Raw genomic sequence first — 27,187 nt, 5'->3', positions numbered from 1 at the left:
GCAAGTGAATTGTTTCAAGAGGACTAGGATATAAATGCAAACGTAGGGCTCCCAGTACCAGTAACTGTGGTGTTAACTGTTCAGGCTAACAAAATGGCTTCTCTGTATGAGGCTTTATTGAGCATTAGTTAGACCACATTGGAAGTATTATGAACAGTTTTGGGCTCTATATTTAAGAAAGAATGGGTTGGCATTGGAGAGGATACAGAGTAAGTTCACAAAAATTATCTAGGAAATCAAAGGGTTAAAGCATGAGGAGTATTAGATGGCCCTGGACCTGTACTCAGCGGAGTTTACAAGAATAAGGGTGGACCTCATTGAAATCTACCGAATATTGCAGGACCTGATAGAGAGGACATGGAGAGGATGTTTCCAAACGTGGGAGAGTCTAGAGCCAGTGAGCACACCCTCAGAATAGAAGGTCATCTCTTTAGAACAGAGATGAATTTCTTTACCTAGAAGATGGTGAATCTGTGGAATACATTTCCACAGACAGCTGTGGAGGCCAAGTCATTGGGTCGATAGTTTCTTGATTTGTAAGCTTCTCCTTTCTCAGAAACTTAGAGTCATTGAGTTATACAACACTGAAAAAAGGCCCTTCAGCCCAACTCATTCATGCCGGCCTGAGCTCATCCAATTTATTCTATACTTTGTCTTCCCTTGTACTACCTTGATGCACTGATATGGTGAAATTATCTGTGTTGGTGAGATGCAAAAAGAGATTTTTTTTAACTGTATCTCAGTACATGTGACAATAACAAACCAATTTGACAATATTCCTGCAAACCTTTCATACCTTTCTCACACAGAAAGTGGTGAGTACCTGGAACACACTGCTGGATAGTCTCTTGGAAGGAGTTACTGCTGGTGTTTAAGAAGCATCTGGACAAGCACTTGAATTGTCCAGATGAGGAAGGTTACAAGCCAGCAGCTGGAAAGTGGGATTCATGCAGATGGATCAGAATAAACATGATGGGCAGGGTAGCCTGTTTCTATGCAATATGACTGCCCAATCACAACAGCAGAAAGTGAGCCCCAAGTCACCAGTGCTAAGCTGATGAAGGCCAACAATATCTACTCAGTGGCTGCGTTATGAGGTACAGAAGTGGAAGCTGCTGTGAGGCCTTCAACTGCTATAGGCCCATCCACTTCAATGTTCAACATGTTGTCTGTTCAGAGATGCTCTTCTGCACACCACTATTGTAAAGTGTGGTCACTGTCAGCTTGAACCAGGCTGGCCATTCTCCTCTGACCTCTCTCATTAACATGTTTTCACCAACAGAATTGCTGCTCACTAAATGATTTTGTTTTTCACTCCATGCTTTGTAAAGCCTAGAGATCGTAAGACATGAAAATCCCAGGAGATCAGCAGTTTCTGAGATACTCAAACTAGCACCAGTTACATTACTACCCCCCATTCTGATGCTTGATCGGAACAACAACTGGATGCATTGAGTTGCTGTCACAGGATTGGCTGACTAGATATTTGCATTAACAAGCAGGTGAGCAGGTGTGTCTAGTAAAGTGCAGACACACTCTACACTGAGAATCAGAGAAAGATAGGTTGGTTTATTATTCTCACATGGACTGAGGTGCAGCAAAAACTTTGTTTTGCATGCCATCCACACAGATCATTTCATCATGTCAGTGCATTGAGGGAAAACAACAACAGAATGCAGAATAAAGTGCTACAGAGAGAGTGCAGTTCAGGCAGACAATAAAGTACAAGGTCACGTGAGGTAGACTGTGAGCTCAAAAGTACATCTCATCTTACTGCTCTTATAACAGTGAGGTAGAAGCTGTCCTTCTACAGTAAGAAAACAGGTCCTTCGGCCCACTGAATCGATGCAGGCTATTGAACACTAACGCCGACCAAATGCCATTTAATTTTATTCTCCATGTATTCTCAACAAATCCCTCTGCACTAATATTTTACCACTTACCTATACCTACACACAGTGACCAATTGACCTACAAACCATCTTATCCTTTAGCAGGGTTAACTGGCCACTGTAAGTTGTTCCAGCTGTGTAGGTGAGTGGAAGAATCTGGGACGGGCGGGAGAGTTGATAGAAATACAGAGAATTTTTAAACATGGGATTAGTGAAGGGCTGTGTTGTATGGTATGTCCCTGTGACTCTATCTTTCCCAACACATACAATATCTCCAGCAAAACAAAAGCTACTAGCGGAACTCAGTGGGTTAGGTAGCATCTGTGTTGCGATATTAATTTGATGTTTTGGGTCAAGATGCTTTCATCTGGATCCAAGACCCAAAACGTTGACTGTCTATTTCCCTCCACAGATGCTCCAACAGCTTGTTAATCCCTCCGGATTCCAACATCTGTGGTCTCTTGTGCCTCCACCTTCACTAACCTTCACATATTTTTACCCTGCCCACAAAACACTGGTACTCACTGCAGTTATAGAGTCGGTTGACTCTTTGGAGATCATAATCGCTGAACTCCATGCGTTGTCCGATCACCTTATTGAACTCAGCAATCTTGGTGACAATTGTTGGTTCTGAGCCATTGTTGAAAGCGGTTGAGCTGTAGTGCATCACTGAGGTATAGTCATACGGTATGTTCTGTGAGATGGTCACCTTGTCGTCGTACTTATTGAAATTGTGTCCTTTACCTGAATAAATTGAAATGAAAGCTCATCAAGGAATTTCTTAGAGAACGCTAGAATTAGGTGCTGGTCATACTGGAGCAAACGGGCACGATCTATGTTTGCCAAGCTGTAATTCTATGAGGAGACTTTGTCACTCTGTCAATCCTTCCTTTGCTCAACTGCCAGTCTGCCCACTACATCTGAAACCTCCTGTTGCTTGCTAGCTCTTTCCCTACGAATCCCCTGCAAACTTTTTATGCTAACTCTCTCTCCTCTCCCAATTTCATGTGTCTCGATCTGAAACATTGATTGTCTTTTTCCCTCTACAGGTGCTGCCTGACCTGCTGAGTTACTCCAACAATTCCTTGAACCTACTCCATCGCTGGCTAAACTTGTGGATCAAATGATCTTAGCCTCAGCTCTACTTTCTCGCCCAGTGTCCTTTGCTGGTCAGTGGTTCAGAAACCTATCTGATTATTGAATCTATTCAATGTCTCAACCAGCACCAGACTCTGAGGTAGAGCATTGCAAGATGCCAAAGGGGCATATATAGTTGGCAGTTTAGAGGGAAGATAAGGACCATTACTTCACCTAGAGTGTGGAGGTTTGGAATTCACTGTCCTGAAAAGGTGGTAGCACATTTAAATAGCCCTAGAATGTGCACTTGAATACCTTGCAATACCGGCAGCTCACCTCAGTTTGGATGAAGAATGAACTGCTAGAGAGCAGCATCTGTGGAGGCAAGACTCATTTTGGCTCAAGACTCTTCATCAGGACTCTACATCAGCATGAAGAGGTGAGGAGGAGTCGGGAAGTAGGGGTTAGCAGGTGATTGATGGATCCAGGTGAGGAGGGGGTTGAGGGGCAGGAGGAGGTAGAGACGGAGGCTGGGAGGTGATGTGAAGGCTGCAGGTGCTGGCACCTGATGTGAGGAAGGTGATGTTGAGGGCATGATGGGCAGCTGGGAAGGGGTTTTGAGGGGAACTGTTCCAAACCACTTCCATCTGCCATTTTTACTCATCAGATACCACCAGCCCTTGGTTGACTGACCAATTACCTTCCAGCCTCTGACACTCCCTCCACCCCTCCCTCACCACCCACTAACCTGGCTCCACAACACATGCCATCCCATGCCTCACCCCTTCCCTTCACTACTTTATACCAGCGACCTCCCCCTTCATTTTCAGTCCTAATGCAGTGTCTTAACGCAAAGTGTCAATGCAGATGTTGCTTGACCTGCTGAGTTCCTTCAACAGTTTGTTTCTTGATCCAGGTTCCAGTGTCTGCAATCCCTTGTGCCTATGCTTGGTTGAGTAACTCTCTTTTTTACCAGTATAGACACATGGACAGGTACATGGATTGGAAAGATTTAGAAGATTATGGGTGAAATGGGAGTAGATTGGATGGTCATCTTGGACAGCATGAATTATTTAGGCAAAAGGGCCAATCTTCATCTTTCTCATCTTCATATTAAACACTTGACTAAGTGTCCAAACCTGGCTCTGGGACACCTGTTTGGAGGATGTCACCTGACTTTACCATTTTCAATCCTGTCCCACATTATTTGGATGTAGTCATCACGATCGGATCTTGACTGCTCATGCCAGAATCCCAGCACATGGAGAAACTCGTGTTCAATGGAGGCAATTCTTTCACATCCCTCTCCGATTGAGAGCTGCTGCTTGCCAACTTGATGATTGCCCACCGATGACCAACACCTGTCACACAGAGAGATTCACGTCAAACCTGGAGCTGGTTCTTCAACAATTGGAAGAGGACTAGGCTAAAGGAATTGTCAGATAACAGAGAATGGGTTTGGTATTAGAGAAGGAGAATTTTGCGGGGTGCTTCAGGAAAGGAAATACTTATTCTTTCCATGTAGATTAAAAGAGCATGAAAATAGGCCTTTGGCCCAACTTCTCCATGCCAACCATGAGCTAAGCAAGTTAAATCCCATTTGCCCATGTTTGGCCTATATCCTTCTCAAATTTTCCTATTCATTCACCTATCCAAATGTACTGTATTTTACATGTTTTTTATAGCACTGCCTCATCTACTTTCACTGATAACTCATTCCATATGCCCCCGGGTGAAGAAGTTGTCCCTCCAGTCTCTTTTAAATGTTTTCCCCTCTCATCTCAAATCTATTCCTTCTAATTAACAATTCTCTTTCCTGAGGAGTATATTTCTCTTTCTTGAGGGACATATATAGGGTGATTGTGCATTCACCCTATATATACCCCTCTTGATTTTTGACATCTCCATAAGGTACCTCTCAATCTCTTATATTCAAAGGAATAACATCCTATCCTGCCCAACCTCTATCTATGACTCAGGCCCTTGAGTCCTGGCAGCATCCTTATGAATTTTCTCTGCATTCTTTCCAATTTAATGCTGTCTTTCTTATAAAAGAGCGACCAAAACAGCACCCAATACTCCAAGCATAGTCACACTAACATCTTGTACAACTGCAACATAGCGTCCCAATGCCCTGACTGATGAAGGCAACCATGCCAAACCAGAGAACGTGGATTTGTGAGGTTTAGAGGGGATCTGAGGGAGAAACCAAACACTTCATGTCTTTAAGACCAGAGGAGATGCAATTACTGTGAGACGGGGAAAGTTCAAGGAGGTTGTGCTGAGCCAGTTTTTTCATATGAAGAATGGTGGGTGCCTGGAGAGTGCTGCCAGGGAGGTGGTAGAGGCACTTAAGAGGCTCTTAGATAATAGACACATGAATGTGCAGAGAATGGATGGATGCGGATCATGAGCAGGGAGAAAGGATTAATGTAAAGGTGTCATTCGCATAATCATTTTGTAACAACATCATGGTCTGAAGGTGCTGTTCCTGTGCTGTATTCTTCTGTATTCTATGTTCTAATTCTCTTTGCCCATAAGATGGTTGAAATCTTAAACACGCTGATGAGGGCAGGTCCTCTCACAACATTTAAGAAGCAGCTGGATGAGCACTTGAACCACCCAGGCACAAACACCTATGGGCCAAGTGCTGGCAAAGGGAATTAGTGAAGTACTTGATGGTTATCATCAATGTGGTGGGCTGAACGGCCCACTTCTATGAGTATTAGGTCAGCTATAATCTTATTGTCTTGTGGACAATGTTCCAGGGCCACATCTCCCCCCTTGCTCCTTTTTCTTAAACTCTTGGAAAATGAGTCAAATATTATTTTTTGAAAAAATAACAAATGTGGGGTAGAGAATCAAGCTGTCTATTTGGCAGCAGTTTGGGTCACATGCATGGCAACGGTCTGTAGAATTGTATGGTTCGTAAGTTAGCAAGGTTGGCATTGGTCTCACTGTTTTGTGATATGATCAGTGAAATTGCAAACCAGAAGAATAGGCAGAAGTGACTGGCTACTGTTAATCAGTGAGAGGTGAGGCAGAAGAGATTCTGCAGGTGCTGGATATCTTAAGCAAAACACACACACACACACGCACACTGCTGGAAAACTCAGCAGGTCAGGCAGCATCTAGGGAGGGAAATACAGAATCCTGATGAACAGTTTCGGCCTGAGATGTCGACTGTTTATTTCCCTCCCAAATGCTGCCTGACATGCTGAGTTCCTCCAGCATTTTCTGTGTGGAATTTCCTTGGAATCCATCTGCATTTCTCACTGCCTTAAGGATGGGTGGGGTCTTTGAATATGCTGGTTGCTTTCTTAAGAGAATCCTCTTCTATCAGACAGAAAATACAAAAGTCTGAAAGCACGTACCACCAGGCTCAAGGACAGTTTCTAACCCACTGCCATAAAGTGATTCCCTAGTATGACAAATTGAGCTCTTGACTGCACATTCTACCTCATTATGATCTTGCACCTTATTGTTGACCTGCACTGCCCTTGCTCTGTAGCTGTTACACATTAATCTCCATTGTCAGTGTCTTACCTTCCTCTCTACCTCAGTGCACTTTGTAATGATTGATCTGTAATCAAGCCAAGCTTTTCACTATCTCTCAATGCGTATGACAATAATAAACCAATTCCATAACATGCCCAAGGGTAATAAATGCATTCCTCTCTAGCAAAGTCCATATGGCATGAACAAATGGAAGACAACCCTCGCCATATATTAAGAACAATGTCCCAGGTACTGTAGGTACTTAGTTATCAACCCTGAGGAACTGAATGGATAAAACAACAACGAATGAAGTAAGTGAACCAGTCTTTAGAGGAATACCAAATCACGCTCTTACCCACTTCCCTTGAATACGGAGATGTAGTTAGCTTCCCCAGTCCAAGGCTTAAAATTAATGCAAGTTTTAAGACGATATTGTTCAAAAGCTTTAAGGATGACACCTTTAGCATTTACATCTGTGGGAAAGACAGGAGGTCATATTTCAAATGGGTCGCCTTTGCAAAACTTCATCTTGGAATCGAACAAGTTTAGGGGTCACAGAATCATTGAAATTTGCCACATGGGAATAGGCCATTCAGCCCATTGTGTTCATGCTTGCCGAGAATGGACTTTAGGTTAATCCTACTTCCCAGATCCAGTTCACAAGCATCGCAGGTTATGGCTTCTCAAAGGTTTACCAAGGTATGGTTCAGTGTTTCTGCCTTTGGATCCCTTTCAGACCAAGAGTTCCACACCAGCAGCACTCAATGAGTGCAATAATCCTCTCTCAATTCCTTCTGATCTGATTGATTTCAAATGAAGTTTGTACTGAAAACCCCAATTTTGGAATGTAAACTCAGAGTCTGTGCAAAATAAGTTTCAGCTAGAGACTGTTGCTCAAAAAAAACTTTGTTCAAACACTATCAGAGATGCTTACCACAAAAATGACAAGAACATAAGTGACAATTAGAAATTATGTCTGGGGTAGGTATCCTATCGATCACTGAACCAATAAAATAAAAGCCAAGGAAATTCAAAACTCAGCAGCTGGTGGAAATCTGAAACGGAAACCCTAGATAGAGTGGATGCAGAGAGGATGCTTCCATTAGTAGGAGAATCTAGGATCCAAGGGCATCACCTCCTGCCATGTGCAGAAGTTCGCTGATGACACGGCTATAGTGGGGGTGTGTCAGGAATGGACAGGAGGAGGAGTATAGGAAACTGATACAGGACTTTGTGATATGGTGCAACTCAAACTACCTGCGTCTCAATATCACCAAGACCAAGGAGATGGTGGTGGACTTTAGGAGATCTAGGCCTCATATGGAGCCAGTGATCTTTAATGGAGAATGTGTGGAGCAGGTTAAGACCTACAAGTATCTGGGAGTACAGTTAGATGAGAAGCTAGACTGGACTGCCAACACAGATGCCTTGTGCAGGAAGGCACAGAGTCAACTGTACTTCCTTAGAAGGTTGGCGTCATTCAATGTTTGTAGTGAGATGCTGAAGATGTTCTATAGGTCAGTTGTGGAGAGCGCCCTCTTCTTTGTGGTGGCGTGTTGGGGAGGCAGCATTAAGAAGAGGGACGCCTCATGTCTTAATAAGCTGGTAAGGAAGGCAGGCTCTGTCGTGGGCAAAGTACTGGAGAGTATAACATCAGTAGCAGAGCGAAGGGCGCTGAGTAGGCTACGGTCAATTATGGAAAACCCTGAACATCCTCTACATAGCACCATCCAGAGACAGAGAAGCAGTTTCAGCGACAGGTTGCTATCAATGCAATGCTCCTCAGACAGGATGAAGAGATCAATACTCCCCAATGCCATTCGGCTTTACAATTCAACCGCCAGGAGTAAGATATGTTAAAGTGCCGGGTTAGGACTCAATGTATTTAAGTAAACTACTTAAGAACTTTTTAAAAGCTATTATTAATGCTTTTTGAGAGGGTGATTTTAGATGCATATCATATTTTTACTGAGTTAAATATTGTATGTAATTAGTTTTGCTACAATAAGTGTATGGGACATTGGAAAAATGTTGAATTTCCCCATGGGGATGAATAAAGTATCTATCTATCTATCTAGCACTGAGATAGAATCATGGAAGTCATAGAAAAATACAGTTCAGAGACAGGCCCTTCAGCCCATCTAGTCTGTGCTGAACAACCTAAATTGCCTACTCCCAATGAGCTGCATTGTGACCATAGCCCTCCATACCCCTGCCATCCATGTACCAATCCAAACTTCTCTTAAATGTTGAAATTGAGCACACATACACCACCTGCTCTGGCGGCAAGTTCCACACTCTAATGACCCTTTGAAACAAGAAGTTTCCCCTCATGTTCCCCTTGAACTTTTCACCTTTCACCCTTCACCCATGATCTCTGCTTGAAGACCCACCAACCTCAGTGAAAAAAGCCTGCTTGCATTTACTTTATCTATACCCCTTATAAATTTGTATACCTCTGTCAAATTTCCCCTCAATCTTCTACATTCTTAGGAATAAAATCCTAACTTATGAAGAACAAAATGCCAAAAACTTTCTTAACGACCCTATCTACCTGTGACAACACTTCCAATGAATTATGTACTTGTATTCCCAGATCACTCTGTTCTACAGTACTTCTCAGTGCCCTACCATTCACTGTGTAAGACCTATCTTGGTTGGCCCTACCAAAATGCAACATCTTGCTCTTGTCTATATTAAATTCCATCTGCTACTTTTCAGTCCGTTTGTCCATCTGATACAATTCTCTCTGCAAACTATGATAGCCTTCCTCACTGTCCACTACACCCCCAATCTTGGTGTCATCTGCAAATTTGCTGATCCAGTTAACCACATTATCATTCAGATCATTAATATTGATGACAAACAATGGATTCAGCACTGATCCTTTTGGCACTCTACTGGTCTCAAGACTCCAGTCAGAAAGGCAACCCTCTACTCCCACTCTCTGGCTTCTCCCACAAAGCCGATGTCTAATACAATTTACTATCTTATCTTGAATGCTAAGCAATTGAACCTTATTGATCAAACTCCCTTGTGGGACCTTGTCATATGCCTTGCTAAATTCAATGTAGGCAAAACCCACTGCCTTGCTTTCATCACCTATTTGGTAACTTCCTTGAAAAAGTCCAAATGATTGGTTAGACATGACTTACCATACACAAAGCCATGCTGACAATCCCTAATCAGTCCAAATACACATATATCCTATCCCTTAAAATACCTTCCGATAACTTTTCCACAACTGATGTCAGGCCTATAGGTTCCTGGTTTAATTTTAGATCTTTTTTTAAACAGCAGAACAACATTAGCTATACTCCAATGCTCTGATATCTCACCCGTCGCTAAGGGAGATTTAAATATCTTTGCTAGGGCCCCTGCAAGTTCTGCATTTGCCTCCCACAATGTTTGAGGGAACACCTTATCAGGCCCTGGGGATTTGTCCACCCTAATTTGCCTCAAGACAGCAACATCTCCTCCTCTGTAATCTGTATAGGGTCCATGACCTCACTGCTGCTTTGCCTCATTTGTGTCAACTCTGTGCCAATCTCCTGAGTAAATACAGACACAAAAAAATCATTTAAGATCTCTCCCGTCTCTTTTAGCTCAATGCATAGATTACCATTCTGAGCTTCCTGAGGACTGATTTTGTCCCTTGCAATCATTTTGCTGTTAAAATATCTGCAGAATCCCTTAGGATTCTCCTTCACCTTGTCTGCCAGCAAAAGCTCATGCCTTCTTTTACCCCTCCTGACCTTTTTTCTAAGTGTTCTCTTGCATTTCTTATACTCCATAAGTACCTCATTTGTACCTACCTGCCTAAACCTGCTACGCACCTCCTTCTTTGTTCTTAACCAGGGCCTCAATATCACTTGAAAACTAAGATTCCTTAAACCTGTTATCTTTACCCTTTATTCTAACAGGCACATGTAAGATTTGTGCTCTCAAAATTTCACTTTTGAAGGCTTATGATCACTAGATGCAAAGTGTTCCCCTACACAAACCTCTGTCACCTGCCCTATCGCATTCCCTATGGGAGTCCCAGTCAATAAGTGGGAAGTTAAAATCAACTACTGTCACAGCCTTGTGTTTCTTGCAAGACTGTGATCTCTCTACAAATTTATTCTCTAAATCCTGTGGACTGTTAATGGTCTATGATATAGACCCATTAATGTGGTCATACATTTCTCATTCCTCAGTCCCACCCGTAAAGCCTCGCTAGACGAGATCCCCAGTCTGTCCTGACTGAGCATTGCTGTGACATTTTCCTTGACTAGTAAAGCCATCCCTCCCCTTTTAATCCCTCCTACTCTGCCCATTCTAAAACAGTGGGACACCAGAATATCGAGCTGCTAGTCCTGCTCTTCCTGCAACCACGTCTCACCAATGGTTACAATATCACAATTCCATGTGTTTATCCAGACTTCAGCTCATCTGCCTTTCCTACAATACTTCTTGCATTGAAACATACGCAGTTCAGTACATTAGTCACACCAAGCTCAACCTTTTGATTCCTGACTTGGTCTGAGGTCTTAACAACATCTGCCTCTACAACCTCTCCACTGTCTGCTCTGGCGCTCTGGTTCCCATCCACTTGCAACTCAAGTTTAAACCACCCCACCCATGTAGCACTAGCAAACCTTTCCACTAAGATATTAGTCCCTCTCCAGTTCAGGTGCAAACAGTCTCTTCTGTACAGGTCCCGCCTGCCCTTGAAGAGAGCCCAAAGATCCAAAAATCTTCCGCCCTCCCTCTTACTCCAACTCCTTAACCACATGTTAGACGGTATAATTTTCCTAGTTCTGGCATCACTAGCAGCTATCCTGAGGTCACAACCCTGGTGGTCCTGTCTCTCAATTTAGCACCTAATTGCCTGAACCCACTTTGCAGTACCTCGTCACTCTTCTTACCCATGTCATTGGTACCTACATGGTCCAATTGTATGTTGCCTCCCGACTTGCAGGGTCTGGGACATCTTGGATTAAGTCCTCACGTTTAAGAATGCTGAGTACTTGATCCAAGATGTCCCAGATCCTGGCCCTCGGGAGGCAACATACCATCCGAAAATCTCAATCTTGTCCACAGAACCTCCTTTCTGTTCCCCTAACTAATGAATCCCCCTATCACCACAGGTCGTCTCTTCCCCCCACCCCCCTTATAAATCGCAGAGTCAGGCTCAGTGCCAGAGACCTGACTGCTGTAATTTTCCTCTAGATCATCCTCCCCTCAACAGTATCCAAAGTGTTGTTGAGGGGGATTGACACTGGGGTACTCTGTACTGGCTGTTTAACCCCTTTACTCTTTCTGACTGTCACCTGTGCTAGGTCCTGTGTCCTGCACCTTGGGTATAACTACCTCTCCATATGTCCTATCTATCACCCCCTTAGCTTCCTAAATAATCTGTAGTTCATCCATTTCCGGCTCCAATTCCTTAACATGGAGTGTTAGAAGCTGCAGCTGGATGTACTTCGTTCAGGTGAAGTCATCAGGATTGCTGGAGTTCTCCCAGCCTTCCCACATCCCACAATAAGAGCATCCAATTATCCTGCAAGGCATCCCTACTGTTCTAACTCTGCAAATATAAAGAAGGAAAACAATAAATAAACTGGGGAAAAATATTTACCTTTAACGTTTGTATAGCTATAGCTATCTCCAGGAATTTCCTCATCTCAGGAGGGTGATGAATCTGTGGAAACTGTTGCCACGGAGGACTTGGAGACCAAGTCTTTGAACATAAATTGGTATATTATTGATTGGTAAGGGGGGCTTAAAAGTAATGGTGAAAGAAGGTGGAGAATCCTACAGGAATCTAGAGATAAGTAAAGAGCGAAAGAATTGCAAGGGGCAAAATTGGTCCTCTGGAAGATCAGAATTGTAACCCATGCATGGAGCCAAAATTGATGGGGGAGATTTAAATACATCTTTTGCATGTGTATTTACCTGGGAGACAGGCACAGAGGAGTGTGGTAGAACAAAGGGATCTGGGAATATAGGTCCATAATTCATTGAAAGTATTGTCACAGGTAGATTGGGTCATAAAGAAAGCTTTTGGCATATTGGCTTAATAAATCAAAGTATTGGGTACAGGAGATGGGATGTTTTGCTGAAGTTGTATAAGGTGATAGTAAGGTCTAATTCAGAATATTGTCTGCAGTTTTGGTCACCTAACTACAGGAAAGATCTAAATAAGATTGAAAGAGTACAGAAAATATTTACAAGGATGTTGCCGGGTCTGGAGAACTTGAGCTATAAGGAAAGATTGAATAGGTTAGCACTTAATTCCTTTGAATGTAGAAGACTAAGGGGAGATTTGATGGAGGTATACAAAATTATGAAGGGTATAGATCCTGTAGGCTAAATGCAAACTGGCTTTTTCTACTGAGGTTGGTTGGGACCACAATTAAAGCTCATGGGTTAAGGGTGGAAAAATTTAAGGGAAACATGAAGGGAAATTTTTTCATTCAGAGGTTTGTGAGAGTGTGGAATGAGCTGTCAGTGTAAGTGGTGCATTTGAACTCAATTTCAACATTTAAGAAAAGTTTGAATAAATATATGGATGGCAGGGATACGGAGGATTATGGCGCTGGTGTACGTTGATGGAACTGGGCTGTTTAAATGTTTTGGCATGGACTTGATGGGCTGAAGAGTCTGTTTCTGTGCTATATTTTTTGACTCTAATATGAGGGGTGATTGATAAGTTCATGGCCTAAGGTAGAAGGTGTCAATTTTAGAAAACCTAGCACATTTATTTTTCAACATTGTCCTCTCCTACATTTACACACTTAGTCCAGCGGTCGTGGAGCATACGGATCTTGGATCTCCAGAAAGTGTCCACAGCAGGGGTGACTGATAAGTTTGTAGCCTAAGGTAGAAGGAGATGAGTTATACAGCTCTCATTGCATGCACATGCAGTTCAACTCTTTGAGTGATTATGCAGAAAGTTTGAAGTTAATAGCTCACCTCCTTCTACCTTAGGCCACAAACTTATCAAACACCCCTCGTATGGTATGCAGTCAATGTAAATCTGTAATAACATTAATTGCCAAAAACGATTGTCAACCCAAAACCTCACTTCTATTTTTCACCACAGATGCTCCCTGACCAGCTGAGCATTTCCTGCATGCAGAGCATATGGTTTTCATACCAGTGACACCAATCCAAAGGTTCTGCATTATATTCTCGGTCTGAGGTTAACTGACTCTGGAGAGGACTAGGATTCAAAAGCAAGGATGTACTGCTGAGGCTGTGTATGACATTGGCCAGGTCACATTTGGAATATCATAAGCAATTTTGGGAAAGATGTGCTGGCCCTGGAGAGGACTCAGAGGAATTTCTCAGGAATGATCAAAGGAATGAAAGTTTTAACGTATGAGGAGTGTTTGATGTCCCTGGGGCTGTACTCTGTGGAGTTCAGAAGGATGTAGGGGAAATCTCATTGAAACTCAGCAGATATTGAAAGACCTGAAGAGTGTGATGTGGAGAAAACGTTTCCATTAGTAGGAAAATCTGGAATCCAAGGGAACAGCCACAGAATAAAAAATGTCCATGTAAAACTGAGATAATAAGGAATTTCTTTAGCCAGAGAATGGTGATCTATGGAACTGATTGCCACAGAGAGCTGTGGCAGTCAAGTCATGGGGCGTATTTAATACAGAGACCGATAGGTCCTTGATTGGTAAGGGGGTTGGAAGTTATAGGGAAAAGGTGGGAAAATGGGGATGAAAATAAATAACATTACCTATAATTGAATGGCATAACTGACTTGTCAGGTCGAATGGTCTACTTTGCTCCTAAATTGTATGAACTTCTGTGTTCGTTAATTCTCTGATCTTACTTACAGGATTCACTAGACAAAGGCCAGGCGGTGCAATTGAAATTCACTGAATTATACAATTGGATCGTCACGGTCCATTAAGACCAGTGACCTGGTTAATAATCTCAGTCAGGTGAAAAGTACAAAGTTTAGAATTCTGTAATTAACCAAAAATGCTTCATGGAACAACTATCACATTATCTAAGCAAAAATTCAAGCTGAAAATGTGTAGCCTAGATATAATACTTGGCTAAAATTCATCTATAGTTAGTTGATAAAATAAATTTGTAAATTAGAAATGCAAAATGAAAGCACTTAATTGCAATCTGGGTTAAAGTATCATAATAATTGGATTACATTCAGTGTTATTACCCACCTAAGCTATCTTCCAGATAGTATGGAATCATCTTTGGCCACCTGTATTTTTCATCAGCAATTGCACTTCTGTAGGTGGTCTGATTTTAAAGGTAATGCAAAAAAATCAGTCATCCTCACAGCGATACATGGGGTAAGTTTATGTAAACATTCTGCTTTCCTCAACATGCCAGAAAAAATGTCATGAGCTTACCATGTCGTGCATGATATCTCCTTCTATGAGATCCAGTCCAAGTTCTGCAGAGAATAAGCACACACTATCAATCAGTTTATACTTCTCGCTGTCTCAGTAAAGCAGCCAGCATTATCAAACTCCCCACCCACCCCAGACATTCTCTCTTCTCCCCTGTCCCACTGGGCTGAAGATACAAAAGCCTGAAAGCATGAACCAGCACACTCAAGGACAGCTTCTAGCCTGCTGTTATAGCACAATTGAATGGTTCCTTAGGGCAAAAAGATGGGCTCTTGACCTCACAATCTACCTGGTTATGATCTTCCATCTTATTGTCTTCCTGCACTGCACTTTCTCAGTAGCTGTTATGCTTTATTCTGCATTCTGTTATTGTTTTACCTTATTCTATCTCAATACACTGTATAATGTTCTGATCTGTATGAACAGTATGCAAGACAAGCTTTCCATTGTACATGTGTCAATATTAAACCTATTCCAGTTCCACATTCCAAAGACATGGGAGAAGGTGGAGAAGACGATGGTACCTGGATGGAGAGGTCATATCCAGCAATAAGAAGTGAATAGACTGAGACAGTTTGTTTCAAAGAGGGAATGAGAATCTCACAAAGGGCTTTAGAGTAGTGGTCGCCAACGAGTCGATTGCAATTGACCGGTTGATCTTTGAGACTTTCCCAGTAGATCCCAAAAAAAAAGAAAAATAAATACACAAATACTGTTGCAATGTGAGCATTATAAAAGTAAGTAATACTGATCAGGATAATGATAACATAGCAATACTCCCTCTACGGAAAGCTGTTTGTAAAGAGAGGTTGTTTCTGGGGTTGCGGGGTTTTCCTTCCTTTCTTTCTGCCCGGTGCCCCTCTGCCATTGTGGTGAACTACATATACCTGTCTGGACACGCCCCCCCCCCCCCCCCCACTGACTGCTCCTGTGGCTCCTCCCACAGACCCCGGTATAAAGGCGATTGGAGCCACAGACCCTTCCTCAGTCTCCAGGATGTTGTGTGATGGTCACTTGCTGCTTGTGCTTTCTTCCAGCCAATAAAAGCCTACCTTAACCCACGACTCAGAGTTATTGATGGTGCATCAGCCATGCACCGTGGTTCAGTGAAAACATCTGTATATTAAATATTGGTTTTGCCATCCCAGATAAAGTAGTTCCTTTGGGCATGAAGTTGTCAAGTGGTCCTTTTTCAAAGTAGAAGTTACTACAAATACATTATGCCTGGTAAACCTTTTGATGCAAAATTAAACGCACTTAACGACGAGCTCATGGGAAAAGACTGACACCTGCCCCCCATGATAAGCGCAGTAAATGCACTTAAGGCCAAGCTCAATGTTTGGATTTCCCACACTCTTCCAATTTAAAGAAAATGTTACAGGCCATCAAGGAAAAACATGCTTTTCGCCCTGAGCAGTACTGTGCTTACCTAGACAAACTGGCAATAGAGTTTGATCAGCGTTTTGTGGAGTAAAACGTCATGAAAGATATTGCTGCATTTATTTCAAACCCATTTCTACCGATCGATATAGAACAGATAGCAGCCAAATTCCAGCAAGTATTTGGTGTGCCAAGTGATATTGAAATGGAAACAATTGATTTGCAAAATGACATCGAGCTTAAAGAGATTGTGACTTTGGGGAGCTTGTCAGCAGGGAGAAGTTTCTTCATCTCACCACATGTGCACTAAAAGTCAGTGCCTACTCTGGGTCAACTTATCTGTGTGAAATTGCATTTTCACAGATGAAAATTATTAAATCTAAGAACAGGAACTGTATTACTGACATTCAGCCAAATTTCCAAATTTCAGGGAACTAGCAGAAAGTATTCAGCCGCAGTCATCACACTGAGTGCAAGTCAATTTTTATTCATTTATTTTTTGTGTTAAAATAAAATTAAATAATGAAACTTAGAATTAAAGGTATGAAGTATTGTAATATTCTTAAAGAAAGACAGCTATGGCCTGTTTGGAATGCTAGTTACAGTGTTTTCTTGGTTGAATTAATTTGAAAGTTTGACAAAAGCATTTTATGTAATTCAAATACAATTAGCCCAAATAAAAGGCTTCAAGTTGGAAGTACAATCTGAACCATTTTCTTCTCTAAACAATTTAGTAGGTAGATCTTGCCTTTCACTAAGGCCGAGGTAGGGGATCTTGGACTTAAAAAGGTTGATGACCACTACTTTAGAGCAAAGGTGCTTGTACAGGATGTTCAGAATGGCCCTGTTTCCATATTGGATGACTCCATGGCAGAGGAGATGCTCCCGCGTGTGTGTGGTGCTCTTTACCTGGGAGCCATAAACACACAGGGTGGTCACTGATGTGTCCAACAGAAGCTTCATCCAGTCAGTGATTAAAATGTGCAGGTCGCTACCACATCAAGCCATTGAGGAAAGTACTGATGATAAGTGTATGATAAACACAGGAAGGGGAGATGAACCAGTTCTGCATTACATGTTCTGAGAATTCTATCTAAAATTAGGCAAAACATAGAAAATTGAAAATACTTCCATCACAGCAGGCTACGCCAAAATGGAGCCAGGCAGCAGAGAAACTGAGCCAGCAGTGAAGCCAGCATTTGTTTGTAATCATGAATTACTTGCCTGAAATCAGTCACGGCCCACTGCAGATAGAAAGCGCAGTGGAGGGGCACAGCTATCTAGGTCAGATTAGCAGAAGACCACAGTGTATTAGGCAAGTATTAAGACTATAGGGCCATGAAACAAAGGAGCGGAATTAGGCCATTCAGCCCAACGAGCCTGCTCTGCCATTTGATCACGGCTCTTTTATTTTCATTCTCAACACCATTCTCCTACCTTCTTCCCATAATCTTTGACACCCTTACTAAGTAAGTACTTAATAACCTCTACTTTAAATATGCCCAATGACTTGGCCTGCTCTGTCACCAGTGGCAAATCATTCCATAGATTCACCACCATATGGTTAAAGAAATTCTTCTTCATCACTGTTCTAAAGGGATGTCCTTCTACTCTGAGGCTTGGACTCTCCCAATATTGGAAACATCCTCTCCATATTCGCTCCATCTAGGCCTTTCGAAGAGGGGGAGAGGAGCCCTACACAGCAGGGGGTGTGGAGTTCAACCGGCCAGAAAGAGGATTGCAACCTTCACCCCTGCGACAGGGTGTCCCAAGCATATTTTGAATTGGTGGAATTGGTGTTGTCACGTTGCAGCCAAGTTTGACACAACACACTCCCATTATCTTAACCCTACTGAAAGTAAATATTGACAATGTCCACATCACACGTTTATAAATGGTGTAAAGTTACCTTCATTTATGTTGAATATGTCTTGATCCATTCCAGCGTCGACATCCTCTTCTAAATGAGAGGCCAAAAGGAGTTTACTTCAGTCATCTTTTTCAATGCTGAGAGTATTCAGCACAGAAAGCCATTCTTGACCATCTGCGCTAGTGCTTTGAAAGAGGGGATGCACTCCCAGATGCCACTGCTGTTCCCACTCTTCCCTCCCCCATCTGCCAATCATCCCTTCTCACCTGGATCAACCCATCACTTGCCAGCACTATCTCGGCCCCTTCCTCTCACTGCTTAATTGAGGCTAACTCTGCTCTAGCCTTTCGGCTTCTATGAAGGGCCTTGACCTGAAGCATTGAATGTCCATTTCACTCCATATTTACTGCCGGACTCACTGAGTTCCTCCAGCACTTTACTTTTGGTTCTGGATTCGAGCATCTGCTGTCTCCATTTCCCCCAACTCTGAATCATTTGCTCCAAGTCTTTATCCAATTCCCGTTGGAACGTTTTTATTGAGCCACCTTCCAGAATGTGACTACCTGAAACATTGATGTTCATTCTTCTTTACATTGCTGGATGGATTTAATATGGAAACTTTAAGCTTTCTCTTCAAGTTATACTTGCTGTTTGTACTTAGAGGCATTCCAAGGTGAATCTGGAAACAAGAATCTGAATGAACCTGCTAATTAAATCTTTATTAATTGCTTCATCCATGGATAAGGTTTTTAAAGGATGCTGACCCATATTGATGGAATGTGGTCGATTGAATGCTGGAGGCTGAGGGGTGTTCTGCTGCCCGGATTATGAGAGGCAGAAACTGGCAGCTGGTATGCTTCTCCTCGGGTTGATTATCCAATACAAGAGGTTTAGCAGCACAGGAGCCCCTCAGGGGACTGTCCTGTCCCCCTTCCACTTCACCATCTACATCTCGGACTCCAGACACAATTTGGAGTCCTGCCCCACCGCCCGCAAAAGTTTTCAGATGATTCAGCAGTTGTGGGCTGTATCAGCCGGGGTCACGAAGCTGAGTACAGAAGAGTGGTGGACGACTTTGTTGAGTGGCTTGCGCTGAATCACCTCCAGCTCAACATCACTAAGACAAAGGAGTTGGTGGTAGACTTCAGGAAGGTGAGAACACCCTGCATTCCCATCTCCATCAAGGGAATGGATATGGAAGTCGTCTGGGGCTACAAATACTTGGGAAATCGCCTGGACAATAAGCTGGACGTATTGGAAGTATACAGGGGCTCTGCACAAGAAGATACAAAACTGACTGCACTTCCTGAAGAGGGTCCAGTTATTCAGTGTCTGCAGTACTATGCTGCAGATGTGCTACGACTCAGTGGTGGCCAGCATTCAATCAATTTTGGAGAAGGCACTTGAGAATGGGGGATAGTTTACACATACGGATTGAGTAAGTTTGCAGTCAGTTGTTTTGGTGTGTCCAAGGGATAAGTTGAAGTATTTATGGAGACAGCCCATTGTTGTAGACTTCTGAAACCTTTTGTACTTTTATATAAAGCATTCTGCGATGTTTAACAAAAGAGGAAAATTAAACTCACCCGTCTCTTGTGACGTTGCCTATTGAAAACAAACGAAAAGATGGAGATTAAAGACAAATAGAAATATTACCAGCCTAATAAAATGAGGTTTTCAAATCACATTACCCACAGCACAAATCAAGATTTCAACTTAAGGATAAATGATTGTACATTTATTATTATAATTTTATCTGGTGTTAATGTAACTTCTTTTGAGTCTGGTGCTCTTAGTGTTAATCCTCATTGATGCCAATCGTCTCAATGCTGTCAACAGGTTTTGCTACCTGGGCAGCATAATAATATCCTCAGCATCTCTGGATGTAGAGATTGAGTCAAGAACCAGAAAAGCCTGCTTTGCCTTTGGTCAGCTGAAAGTTCGAGTTTGGTCACATAACATCAGGTTGGCCACCAAGTGCAAGGTATACAGGGCCGTTGTCATATCAGCCTTGCTATACGGGTGTGAGATGTGGTGCCCATATCAGAGTCACTTACGCCAGCTTCACCAACTGCAGCAGTGTCACCTACTTTCTCTGATGAAGATCACCTGGCGAGACAAGGTCTCCAATACCGAGGTCCTCTCCCTCGAGCTGGAATGGCAGCAGTTTCAACCTTGGTGATGTCAGCCCAACTGCGCTGGGCAGGACATGTTGTCAGAATACCTGACCGAAGACTGCCCAAGGACATCTTGTACGGCCAACTGTCCAGAGGTATCCGAAAACAAGGAGGCCAGCGACTACCGTACAAGGATGTTCTGCACAGGAGCCTCAGGAAAGCTGACATTGCCCCATCAACATGGGAGGATCTGGCTCAAGATTGCTCACAGTGGAGGGACGCCATCAGGAAAGGTGTGGACGCTGCTGAGAACATGCTTATAGAGGCAACAAATGAAAGGCACAGGAAGCACCACAACAGAGCTTCTGTGTCCTGCTTGCCTGTCAAGGATCGGCCTGTACAGCCACTCCAGGATGCACATATCAAACCCCACTAACTGACAGAAAGGAACCATCATCATCCTGTGGGATGCATAGCCAGAGAGAATGCTACGTAGCCTCCTCCCTGATGAGAGTGAGACAAACAGTCCCCAAGCAGGGTGTGTGGGATCCTTCATGATGATATGGCCCTTTTCTGGCACCTTTCTATATAAATTACCTTGATGACGGGTAAGCTGGTGCCTGTGATGCGTTGTGCAATTTTGCCTACCCACTGCAGAGCCTTCCTGTCTATGGCAATGCAGTTTCCATACCAAGCATTGATGCTGCCTGTTAGGATGCTTTCTACTGCACATCTGTGCAATGACATGAGTATGGAAATGCAAACTCCAGTTCTCCTCAGCCTCCTCAAAAGATAGAGGCATTGGTGAGTTTTCTTGACTGTGTAGGATGTTTTCTGGGACCATGAGAAGTTGTGTGTGATGTGTATTCCCAGGAGTTTGAAAATGCATGCAGTTTCCACTGCCTTGCCGCCAGTGTATAGGTGTGCGTGAGTACTGTGAGTTCTTAAGTCAATAAATATCTCTTTTGTCTTGTTGACATTAAGGAGGAGGTTATTTGCCTGGCACCAGGCCTCAATCTCTTCCACTTCCCCTCTGTAGACCGTCACATTGCTGTTAGTGATAAGCCAGGCTTTGTGTGTTGGTCCTTTACCTCAATGCATTTTCCTGTGGAAACAACTTCTTTACATCTTCACAGAACAGTACAGCACAGAAAGAGGCCTTCTGGCACACAACATTTGTGCCACTCATGATGCCTAATATTATGATCAACCCTGTTAAACCCTGTAAAAATGAGATAAAATAAGATATTTTATTTTCTATTCTAAACTCACTATTCTAAACTCAGGGTGTGGAGCAGCTGACTTAAATAATTATCCATGGACATTAAATTCATCCAAGCAACCATTCAAAATGCATCACCATTACTTGCTCTGGTTTCTCCAACAGCATCACCTGTACCTGCAGCCACCACCACTAAGACAGACAAGGCCAAGAGGCACTAGTGAACACCACTCTCTTCAGATTCCCCTCCAATTCCCTCACCATCGTGGAACTATATCACTGCCCCTTCTTCATCACTGGGCCTAAGTCTTGGATATTCCTCCCAAGAAACATCAAAGCTCTTCAGAAGTTCAAAAGGACAGATTAACTCTGCTTTCTCAAAGTCAAAGTCCAAGTCACATTGACACATGCACAAATATACGTATGCATAGTTAGCAATGGAAAACTTACTGCTAGAAGAATTACTGGCACATGGCATCAGACACACAAAATTCTCAAGGGAATCGCAAAACTTAACAGAAATTGTACTCAACTTCCATAACAAAAAAAATTAGATCAAAATAATAGTTCTTTGTAGTGTTCAGTGATGAAATTGGAGCACTTAAAGTCAGATGAACAGTATCAGTGGAGTACAGAGGATTACGGAGGCATAAGAGAAGAGCTGGCCAAAGTTGTTTGGAAGGAAACACTGGCAGGAATGACGACAGAACAGCAATGGCTGGAATTTCTGGCAGTAATTCAGAAGGCACAGGATATATACATTCCAAAAAAGAAGTACTCTAAAGACAGGGTGGCGCAATCCTGGCTGACAAGAAAAGTCAAAGCCGACATAAAAACCAAAGAAAGGGCATATAATAAAGCAAAAATTAATGGTTGTTAGAGGCTTGGGAAGCTTTTAAAAACCAACAAAAGGTAACTAATAATGTCATAAAGAAGGAAAAGATGGCATTTGAAGGCAAGCCATTCAATAATTTTAAGGAGGATATCAAAAGTTTCTTCAGATATATAAAGTGAGGGTAGATATCGGACTGCTGCAAAATGATGGTGGAGAGCTAGTAATGGGGGACAAGGAAACGGGGGAAGAACTGAATAAGTATTTTGCATCAGTCTTCACTGTGTAAGACACAGTATGCCAAAATTTGTGAGTATCGGGGGCAGAAGTGTGCAAATCGCCATTACTAGAGAGATGGTTCTTGGGAAACTGGAAGGTCTGAAGGTAGATAAGTCACCTGGACCAAATGCTCTACACCCTAGTGTTCTGAAAGAGGTGGCTGAAGAGATTGTGGAGGCATGAGTAATTCTCTCAAGAATCAATTGATTCTGGCATGGTTTCACAGAATGAAAAATTGCAAATGTTACTCCAATCTTCAAGAAGAGACAGAGGCAGAAGAAAGGGAATTACAGCCCAGTTAGACTGATCTCAGTAGTTGGAAAGATGTTGGAGTCGATTATTAAGGATGTAGTTTTGGGGTACTTGGAGGCACGTGATAATATAGGCCATAGTCAACATGGTTTCCTTAAGGGAAAATCTTGCCTAATATATCTGTTGGTATTCATTGAAAAAATATTAAGCAGGATAGAGAAAGGAGAATTGGTGGATTTTGGATTTTCTGAAGACCTTTCACAAGGTGCCACACAAGAGGCTGCTTAATAAGTTAAGAGCCCATAGTATTACAGATTGACATGTATGATGTTGTAGGCATCACCAAATCATAGATGAAAGAAGATTATAGATGGGAACTTAATGTCCAAGAGTACACATTGTATTGAAAGGACCGGCAGGAAGGCAGAGGGAGGGCTATTGCTTTGTTGGTAAAATATGAAATCAAATCTTTAGAAAGAGGTGACATAGTTTTGGAAGGAACTGAATCATTGTGGATAGAGCTGAGGAAATGCAAGGGTGAAAAGACCTTGATGGGAGTTGTCTATAGATTCCCAAACAATAGTAAGGATGTGGTCTACAAATTACAATGGGAGATAGAAAATGTATGCCAAAAGAGCACTGTCCCAATAGTCATGGGGGATTTCAATATGCAGGTAGCTTCAGAAAATCAAGTTGGTGCTGGATTCCAGGAGGGGGAATTTCTAGAGTGCTTACAAGATGGCTTTTTAGAGCAGCTCGTGGTTGAGCCCACGAGGAGATCAGCTATTCTGGACTGGCTGTTGTGCAATGGTCTGGAATTGATTAGAGAGCTTAAGGTACAAGAACCCTTAGGGGAAAGTGACCATAATATGAATGAATTCACCCTGAAATTTGAGAAGGTGAAGCTAAAGTCAGATGTACCAGTATTAAAATGAAATAAAGGGAAATACAGAGATATGAGAGAGGAGTTGGCCAGAATTGTCAGGGCTAGAATACAAAAGCAGGGATGTGATGCTGAGGATTTATGAGGAACTGGCGAGGCCTCACCTTGAGTATTGTGAACAGTTTTGGGCTCCTCATTTAATGGAAGATGTGCTGGCATTGGAGAGGGTTCACAAGAGTGATCCTGTGAATGAAAAGGTTATTATACGAGGAACGTTTGATAGCTCTGCATCTGTACTTGCTGGTATTTAGAAGGATGAGGGGGGATCTCATTGAAACCTTTTGAATGTTGAATGGCCTAGACAGGGTTGATGTGGAAAATGGTTCCCATGGTGGTGGGGGGGGGGGGGCAGGGACAAGGACAAGAGGTCACAGCCTCAGGGTAAAGGGGAGTTCATTTAAAACAGAGATGTGGAGAAGTTTCTTTAGTCAGAGGATGGTGAATTTATGGAATTTATTACCACAGGCAGCTATGGCAGCCAGGTCAGTGAGGGTACTTAAGGCAGAGTTTGATAAGTTCTTGATTGGACATGGCACGGGGAGAAGGCTGAGGAGGGGCAAAAAGGATCAGCCATGATTGAATGGCAGAGCAGACTTGATAGACCAAATGGCCTATTTCTGTTCCTATGTCTTACTGTCTAATTGATTGGAAAACAACACTGGCAGGAATGACAGCAGAGCAGCAATAGCTGCAGTTTCTGGAAGCAATTCAGTAGGCATGGGATATATATATCCCAAAGAGGAAGAAGTATTCTAAAGGCAAGATGACACAACCACGGCTAACAAGAGAGGTCAAAGCCGACATAAAAGCCAAAAGGAGGGCATATAATAGAGCAAAAATTAGTGCAGAGTTAGAGGAACTTTTAAAACCCACCAGAAGGTAACTAAAATAGTCATTATGATGGTAAAGATAGAATCCGAAAGTTAGCCAATAATATCAAAGAGGATACTGGGAGTTTCTTCAGATATGTGAAGTGTAAATGAGAGGCAAGAGTGGATATTGAACCATTAGAGAACGATGCTCGAGAGGTAGTAATGGGGGACGTGGAATAGCAGACGAACAGAATAAGTATTTTACACCAGTCTTCACTGTGGAAGACACTAGCAGTGTGGTGGCGGTTCCAGGGGTGACAGGTCATGAAGTTACCATTATTAGAGAGGAAGTTCTTGGGAAACTGAAAGGTCTGAAGGTAGAGAAGTCAGCTGGACCAGATGGTGTATACCAGGGGTCACCAACCTTTTTTGCACCGCTGACCAGTTTAATATTGATAGTATTCTTGACTGGCCGACGGGGGGGGGGGGGGAGGGGAGTGCGTGTGCTAATCACGACCGGAATACAGATGATAAGTCAACTAGAAGTCACTTATAAGTGGCTAATACACTCAATTTCGTTTCTAAAAGGGTCTATCTAACGAGTTTAATATTAAACACACAGCGCATATTTTCCTCGTACGAACATATAAAATCATTGTAACACACCAATATCGCTGAATCAGTGCAGCCCTGGACTTGTTTCCCTGCAACAAGACGGTCCCATCGCGGGGTGATGGGAGACAGCAACTGGACCCGAACTCCACCCTCCGCCCGCCCGCCACCAGACGCCTTGGCCAGGTGTGACTGGTCGTGGGTGGGGTGAGAGGACAAAGTAAGGTCCGGAGGTCCCCGTGCCAGGGCTGTGGCAGTCGCAGTCCGGAGAGAGCGACCGACCGAGCGAGGAGTGTGAGCCCCCCGTAGGGAGGATCTATCGGCCGACATGTTTGTCTCGAGGGATGACTTTCAGTAGATCGCAGCGTGGAAGCTGCTCTGTTACTTCCGAAACCCTGAGCCTGAATTAGGTCGGCTGTGAATATTTTAGCACCGGGTTCCCCACAAACGTTCGGTGTGGTAAACAGGTTTAGATGGGGCGCCCATCTGCCGATGCTCCAGGCCAGTAGCATCGGATCTTCCCGCCGGCCGGTTACCCGAGGCCACTAGTGACCCCTGGCGCGAGAGTGTCACTGCATTTCGGCAACTGATGACCTCGTGTGGGTTCAAGTTCAACCGTGGGTGTGACAGGTGTGGTGAACTACATATACCTGTCTGGACACGACCCCTGCTGACTGCTCCTGTGGCTCCTCCCACAGACCCCGATATAAAGGCGATTGAGGCCTGAGCCTGGCCCTCAGTCTCCAGGATGTAGTATGGTGGTTAACTACTGCTTGTTCTTTCTTCCAATCAATGAAAGCTGATATCTCGCCTTCACGTCGCAGAGAGAGTTATTGATGGTGCATCAACAGGGAATGAGGAAAGGTGCAGCTGACTCATCATTTTATATCGCCAAACCATATTGTTTTCTTGTGGCCCAGCAGCACATGCTTTGTGGCCTGGTGGTTGGAAACCACTGGTGTACACCCCAAGCTGCTGAAAGACATGGCTGAAGAGATTGTGGAGGCATTAGTAATGATCTTTTGAGAATCACTAGATTCTGAAATGTTTCTATAGACTGGAAAATTGCAAATGTTACTCCACTCATCAAGAAGGGAGGGAGGCAGAAGAAAGGAAACTGTAAGCCAATTAATCTGACCTCAACGGTTGGGAAGATGTTGGAGTCTATTATTAAGGATGAAGTCTCAGGGTACTTGGAGGCACATGGTAAAATAGGCCATAATCAGAATGAGTTCCTCAAGAGAAAACCTTGTCTGAAAAACCTGCTGGAATTATTTGAAGAAATAACAAGCAGGATAGACAGAGGAGAATCTGTTAATGTTGTGTTCTTGAATTTTCAGATGGCATTTGACAAGGTGCCATACATGAAGCTGCTTAACAAGCTACGAGCCCTTGCCATTGCAGGACAGATTCTAGCATGGATAAAGCAGTGGCTGATTGGCAGGTGGCAAAGAGTCAAAATAAAGAGAGCTTTTCTGGTTGGCTGCTGGTGACTAGTGGTGTTCCACAGGGTCCATTTTGGGGCCAGTTCTTCTTAAGTTATATGTTAATAGGCTGTATCACTGTCTGGTATTGGGGGAGGGGAAGCTATTGCACAGGACCGAAAGAAGCTGCAGAGGGTTGTAAATTTAGTCGGCTCTATCTTGGATACCAGCCTACAAAGTACCTAAAGTACTTTAATAGGCGATGTCTCAGAAAGGCAGCATCCATTATTAAGGACTTCCAGGACCCAGGGCATGTCCTTTTCTCACTGTTACCATCAGGTAGGAGGTACAGAAGCCTGAAGGCACACACTCAGCGATTCAGGAACAGCTTCTTCCCCTCTGCCATCCAATTCCTAAATGGACATTGAACCCTTGAACATTACCTCACTTTATGAATGTATATTATTTCTGTTATTTGCATGATTTTTAATCAATTCAATATACATATACTGTAATTGATTTATTATTTTTTCTTCTATATTATGTATTACATTGAACTGCTGCTGCTAAGTTAACAAATTTCACAACACATGCCG

At 43.1% G+C, this 27,187-nt stretch overlaps 1 protein-coding gene across 1 annotated transcript in view; it reads right to left on the bottom strand.

Moving 5' to 3' along the window:
- Nucleotides 1–27,187, bottom strand: part of LOC140727989 (meprin A subunit beta-like) — an 87,652-nt gene that overhangs the window by 37,662 nt on the left and 22,803 nt on the right. The window contains exons 2-8 of the mRNA XM_073046060.1: nucleotides 19,685–19,703; nucleotides 18,138–18,188; nucleotides 14,849–14,892; nucleotides 14,657–14,735; nucleotides 6,823–6,940; nucleotides 4,152–4,330; nucleotides 2,418–2,636 (exon numbers count right to left, since the gene is read on the bottom strand). Coding sequence (XP_072902161.1) covers nucleotides 2,418–2,636; nucleotides 4,152–4,330; nucleotides 6,823–6,940; nucleotides 14,657–14,735; nucleotides 14,849–14,892; nucleotides 18,138–18,188; nucleotides 19,685–19,703 — 709 coding nt within the window. The remainder of the gene's footprint in view (nucleotides 1–2,417; nucleotides 2,637–4,151; nucleotides 4,331–6,822; nucleotides 6,941–14,656; nucleotides 14,736–14,848; nucleotides 14,893–18,137; nucleotides 18,189–19,684; nucleotides 19,704–27,187) is intronic.

Source organism: Hemitrygon akajei, chromosome 1 (genome assembly GCF_048418815.1).
Source record: "Hemitrygon akajei chromosome 1, sHemAka1.3, whole genome shotgun sequence".
Taxonomy (NCBI): domain Eukaryota; kingdom Metazoa; phylum Chordata; class Chondrichthyes; order Myliobatiformes; family Dasyatidae; genus Hemitrygon; species Hemitrygon akajei.
The sequence above is the reverse complement of the archived record's forward strand: the minus strand, read 5'-3'. Positions and strand labels throughout refer to the sequence as shown.